Source organism: Parambassis ranga, chromosome 24 (assembly GCF_900634625.1).
Source record: "Parambassis ranga chromosome 24, fParRan2.1, whole genome shotgun sequence".
NCBI classification, from domain to species: Eukaryota; Metazoa; Chordata; class Actinopteri; family Ambassidae; genus Parambassis; species Parambassis ranga.
The window spans coordinates 9,534,404-9,540,217 of record NC_041043.1 but is presented as its reverse complement, the minus strand read 5'-3'; the positions used below and the strand labels follow the sequence as shown (position 1 = coordinate 9,540,217).

At 41.4% G+C, this 5,814-nt stretch overlaps 1 protein-coding gene across 1 annotated transcript; it reads left to right on the top strand.

Moving 5' to 3' along the window:
* The first annotated feature begins 597 nt into the window (after positions 1 to 597).
* LOC114429200 (breast cancer metastasis-suppressor 1-like protein-A) lies at positions 598 to 4,931 on the top strand. The gene is made up of 10 exons (XM_028398099.1): positions 598 to 871; positions 1,070 to 1,160; positions 1,442 to 1,569; positions 1,648 to 1,727; positions 1,876 to 1,972; positions 2,666 to 2,755; positions 2,889 to 2,953; positions 3,044 to 3,083; positions 3,306 to 3,435; positions 4,707 to 4,931. The coding sequence occupies exons 1-10, from the start codon at positions 736 to 738 to the stop codon at positions 4,822 to 4,824; spliced, it is 975 nt and encodes a 324-aa protein (XP_028253900.1). The 5' UTR covers positions 598 to 735; the 3' UTR covers positions 4,825 to 4,931.
* Positions 4,932 to 5,814: the final 883 nt, after the last annotated feature.

Genomic DNA, 5,814 nt, shown 5'->3' with positions numbered 1-5,814 from the left:
AATAAGTCCACTCATTTGATGCCTTCACCTGTCCATCACACTGCAGCTTCCACTCTCTCCTCAGTCCTTCCATCACTGCCACCCAGGTGAGAGAGGAGAGGAGAGCATGAGGCTGACAGCTTGGATGTCAGGGAATCAGCTGCCTCCTCAGCTGGCAGAGGCTCCCTGACGCCTCTGCAGAGTGTGCTTGCAGCTGCAGGAGATGCTTTCAGTGTGAAAGCTTCCAGGATCTGCAGGGTTAAAACGCTGTCAATCATGAGTCATCTCATGACACTTCTCTCTGGTGCAATACCTGTCTGTACAGTTATTATACCACAGTTTGCGGTCTCTCACAGTTATGGAAAGTAACTTTGAAAACCACATTCACTTGTTTTTTTTCTATATTTTCTTTTTTTTGTATTAACTTCAACTTGCTCTCAGTTGGAACAAATGATAAAATTATCATTATCTGTGTTACGTAGCTTTTAGCTTTTAATGCGTTTATAATGTCTACAGAAAAAAAACTACAAATCCCACCTTCTATTCGTGATTAATTACTCGCGCCAACATTTGATTGGACGAAGTCAATAAAGTTCGTCGTGATTGGTTAGTGGTGGCCATGTTTGTGTTTCCAGCTGGTAGATGCGGGCTAGCTAACCGGCTAGCTGTCTGAGCTGCATTTGCTTCTTTCTTTGGGGTGAAAAATTACACAACAGCCGTGCCACCCCACTAACACCGGCTTATTAGGAAGTCGCAATGCCGGTCCACTCACGGGAGAAGAAAGAAAGTAACCATGAAGAAATGGAGGTGGATTTTCCCGAGCAAGACGGCAGCAGCACAGACGAGGAGGACACTGTTAGCTCGTCCGTGTCTGAAGATGGAGACAGCTCGGGTAGGAAAAATAGGCCTTAAACGTCAACCGACAGCTAAATTCCTGACACGGACTTGCATGTCAGTTGTGGGTTTGAAAGAGTATGTGGTGTCAGATGAAAATGAGTGAATTGCTTAATCAAGGGTGGGTTCGAGGATATATTTTAAAAGCGGTTGATATGAAACTAATGTCATATCTGTCATATCTTCACGTGAACAGAGATGGATGATGAGGACTGTGAGAGGAGGAGGATGGAGTGCCTGGATGAGATGACCACACTGGAGAAACAGTTCACTGACTTGAAGGAGCAGTAAGTTGTCTGTCATCAGCTCCTGCTGTCTGGACTTAGATGCCTGTCATCTCTGAATACTCTCCCATGCACATGGTCAAATATGTCACCAGAGTCTTTTATTGATTCATGTTTGTACTCCAGTCCACCCTATCAGACCATTGAGGTGAAGGTAGCTGAGCTGGAAGCCAAAGATTTACCACTTTCATCACTCACCTGTGACTACAAGAATGAGACCACATACAAAGAGACTATCCTCTAAATTATTAGTGTTTTTCATGTCCTTGTATTTTACTTTTCAGATTGTATAAAGAGCGATTGAGCCAGGTGGACATCAAGCTGCAGGAGGTAATGGCTGGATGTGCACAAGAATATCTGGAACCCCTAGCCAACCTTCAGGAGAACATGCAGATCAGGACCAAAGTGGCCGGTACATTATTTCGACTTGCAGTTCTAAATATTCTTTCTTGCTGGCTGCCTCAAGACTAACTCATCATTTGCCTTGCAGGTATCTATAGGGAGCTCTGCCTGGAGTCAGTGAAGAACAAATATGAGTGTGAGATCCAAGCTGCTTGCCAACACTGGGAGGTAAGATGGGGTGGTTACATTATGTTAAACTTTGTGTTTTCCTATTAAAAAGTATATTTTATCAAAAGAGGAAATATAATTGTGGTTACAATTACAAGTACAACCCAGTTTTGATGCTGTGTTAACCAGGTTGTCTTTGGTTTTCTAGAGTGAGAAATTGCTGCTGTTTGACACTGTGCAGAGTGAACTGGAGGAGAAGATAAGAAGGCTGGAGGAAGACAGACACAGTATTGACATTACCTCAGGTACAAGCCGGTTCTTAAGCAACATTTACTCATCATTCTTTCAGTAATACACACCTAAAGTTAGGCCAGCAACTGTGACAGATTACATAAGCCAAGGCATGATGATGACCCTTCTGTCATCAAAAACGGGGGAGAATAGAAACATTGAAGGGTGAAGAGGAAGAATCATTTACACAGTGTTGGAGCAAGGTTCTCTAAAGGCATGGTACCCCATGCCTTTAGAGAACCTTGCTCCCATGTGGATCTCAAGGATGTATACGTGTTCCTATTTTAGTCTGCCTGCAGTCTATGTTCCATCAATACCCAGATGATCAGAAGAATCCAGAGTGCACACACTTTTCTTGGTTTGTCTACCGAGGTATCGCCTGTGGCGACTGTCTCCTGTTATGTGCTACATTTGTGAAAGGGCAGCTTTATATTGATACAAACCAGAAAATACATCACACTTTTTTGACAACAGTTATTGATACGTATTTGGTATTTTAATCAAACTGTTAAAAAGAACAATAAATACATTTCAGTTGGAATCAACTGTCCAGGTTATTATTAAATACTACATATTTCGTCAAGAGTATGTCAGGACTTCAAGGGTGCTTACTATTTGCAAAATAGAACTGACTAGGAAGACATACAGAGACACAGAAACACTGTACTTCCCCCTTCTCTCTCTCATCTGTCTTCTTTGCTTTCCAGAGTTGTGGAATGATGGATTGCACTCACGGAAAAACAAGAAGAAAGACCCGTTCTGTCCTGTCAAGAAGAAGAAGCCTGTTGTTGTTTCTGATATCCTTTTCCATTGTCCTGACCTTGTCTTCTTCCGTTCATCATCCATCCCCATCACATTTAGAACTTCAGTGGCATGCTCTTAAGACAGATGTTTCCTGGTAGATTTTTCCTTAACTTTCTTTCTTTTTACGGCCTTATATTGTTTATATGCTGCAAGACCTGGACATTCTTGAAGACTGGACTGCGATAAGAAAGGTATTATTTTTTAAGACGGATGATGCAGTCACCTCTACTGTAAGTTGTAGTTTGACCTTTCAGGTTGTGCCTGTTTCCTCTACTTCACAGGCGATGGCATCACTTGGGCCACACAGGGTGAAGGTGGATGGTAAGAGTTTCTCCTTGTCCTAGTTTACAGTCAATATCTGGCTGAGAGCAGCGATCGACCCACACTGACAGAGGAGGGGTTTATTCAATACTTTCTGCTCAAAGGACTGACAATCATAATTGAAAAGGACACAGCTTGTCCTTGTTTTTATATATATATTTATACATACTTCAAAATAAAACGATCTCCTTCTGACTCTCTTTTATTCTTCTCTCCATACAGCTCCCGCAGTCAAACCTGACAGACATCATCATGTGGCACGCTCAGAGGACGGTCGTCTTTTCTATGACAACCAGTGGTACTGCAGGGGACAGGCCATCTGTATCAACCGGAAGGACGAGTACCCGACTAGGTGAGTGTGGGATGAGGGTTTGTTGATTGAGTTTCTGGCACACATAATGTGTTTTTTGAGTTGGGTTTAAACATAGTGAGACGATGTGAGTATTGGGCTGAATTATTTGTGCCTGCCCTGTGTGCATTCAGGACAGGAAGGGCAGTCAACAAGAAGGTATGCATTGATGTCATGTCACATCACTCCTGCTCCAGTCCAACTGAGAGGCCAAACAAATGCCACAGGTGGCTGTTATGACTTGGCAGATTTGTGATATTGAGATCTGCATACTACAGACAAAAATGGGCTCTAGATTATCAGCAGAAATTGAGCTTTCTTTGCTTTATATAAAGGTAGATTGATGTCAAAACTATATTCAACTGTGCTAACGATCCATGTATTTATATGTAATTGTACATCATAGAAGATACAGCAGACAAAAATGGGCTCGCATACACCTATAACCATATGCAAAGTATTTATTATATGTGATTTGTGAATGTAAATACAATGTTCATATGCATCCTAGCATGATCTAACAGTGTGTGTACATGAGGTTTTAGTCACAAGTCTCTCCTTTAGCACCCATGAACAGACTAAGTTTAGCCATGATCATTTTTCTGCCTTTATCCAGATGCATGTGGGGACAGTGTCACACTCTTGAAACGGATAACCTTTGTTATTAATCAAGAAGTAGCACAGCTTGTCAGATTGTTACATTGACAAGCTTATTCTGCAAGACAAGCTGCAAACCTCTGCACGGCTGAGGCTGTCTGCAACATCCATTTCATTCACTTAGCTGTTTTAAGTGCTTCAGTATATCAGATGGAAGGAAAGAAGAAATGAATGCTTTATGAAAATGTAGTGAGTGGCTATTGGAAGAAAATTGCTAAGATAGGAATTGTTATTGGATTATGTCTATAGCCACATGCATGCAGGTTCTCGATGATACCAAAGAGAAGCAACTATGCTTCTGTATTTGCCAATATATGCATATAAAATGACATTGTATTTAGATTATTTATGCTGCTCTGATATCTCAATTAAATTGTTACTTTCCTGAATTCCTTTAAAACCTCTTTGTGCATTTGATTTGACAGCATCTCTTTATTAAAGCAAGGTTCATGGTAGTTTTAACCACTTGGAATGGAGTGACAGTGGCTGGTGTACATTGAAATATAGAATCAAGATTCCGCTGCCACAGTATCCACACGATTCCAATCGATGGGAATCATTTTCGAATTCCCTCCTGTTTGATTTATCATTAACATTATTTTATGTCTGTTTTGCAGTGCCATCATCACCACTATCAACAACGATGAAGTGTGGTTCAAGCGACTGGATGGTACCAAGTCCAAGCTGTACATCTCCCAGCTACAGAAAGGCAAATACACCATCAAACACTCGTAAAAAAAAAAAACCACACGTACAGACAAAGACTATCATCTCTGCTGTGTTTCTTGTTGTCTCCTGTTCCATATTACATATTTCAACATTCACATGCAGAAACACATACCTCACCTCACCTCCTTCTGTGCACAAGTTACAAAAAGCAAACAGCGTAAAAACAAATATCAACCGACCCTTCTGCTATAAGGAGACAATCCTCTGTAAATACGTGTATGTTGACATTATCGACAAGGTCACAAAGTGTCATTTTCTCTGGAATGGAGATCAATGCAAAGTGCTGCTAAGAAGAGACAATGGGAGGAAAAATGGAGCAGTAGTAAAACTGTGAACCGCGGAGCTCAGTTGCGTGCCTTTCTGAGACAAGACCATGCCTCGGCTGTTCGGGGGGGTTGAACAAAAAAAAAACAGTATCAACGCAATGAAGCCTTACTGTGTACTGGGTTAGCACCAAGAGGACTGAAGCGGGTCAATAATCGAGTGAGCGAGAAACACCGATGAGGATGCCCTCAGCAGTGTGTTCAGTTTGCCTTTCCCAAGATGCATTGCTTGAACTTGAATTTCATGCTCACACAGAGCCAAATAAATTTGTATCAGGATCCCCAGGGACCCCAGAGAAACTTTGATTTAGTTAAAACAACGTGTCAATATGGAGTTGAGTAAGTGTGAATTATATTGTGCACATAATGACATAAAACTATTCTTTGAGAACACCCCAGAGGTTTGTTTGAAAGCCACTTGGGGGAGCCAGTGTTTTAAATGATCTCTTGATGTGTTGGTGTTTCAGTGTAATTTCCCCAGTGCTACATTTTTTAAGTTCAAATCAAGGCCATGAACTGTATTTTGAGCATACAGTAACGGGAGCGGCCCTGTACATAGAGGCATCTCTGTGTTTTTTCCTCTTCTTTTCATGTTGCCATTTGTCTGTGCTAGTGAAAAAGCCTCAAATCTCTAGTGCCATTTTCATCCTTTTTTTTTAATATATTTCCTGCT

Coding starts and splice junctions, on each gene's coding strand:
- LOC114429200 (XM_028398099.1), top strand. CDS start 736: ATGCCGGTCCACTCACGGGAGAAGAAAGAAAGTAACCATGAAGAAATG. Junction 1,973..2,665: donor CAGTATTGACATTACCTCAG/GTACAAGCCGGT, acceptor TTTGCTTTCCAG/AGTTGTGGAATGATGGATTG. Junction 3,084..3,305: donor ACACAGGGTGAAGGTGGATG/GTAAGAGTTTCT, acceptor CTCTCCATACAG/CTCCCGCAGTCAAACCTGAC.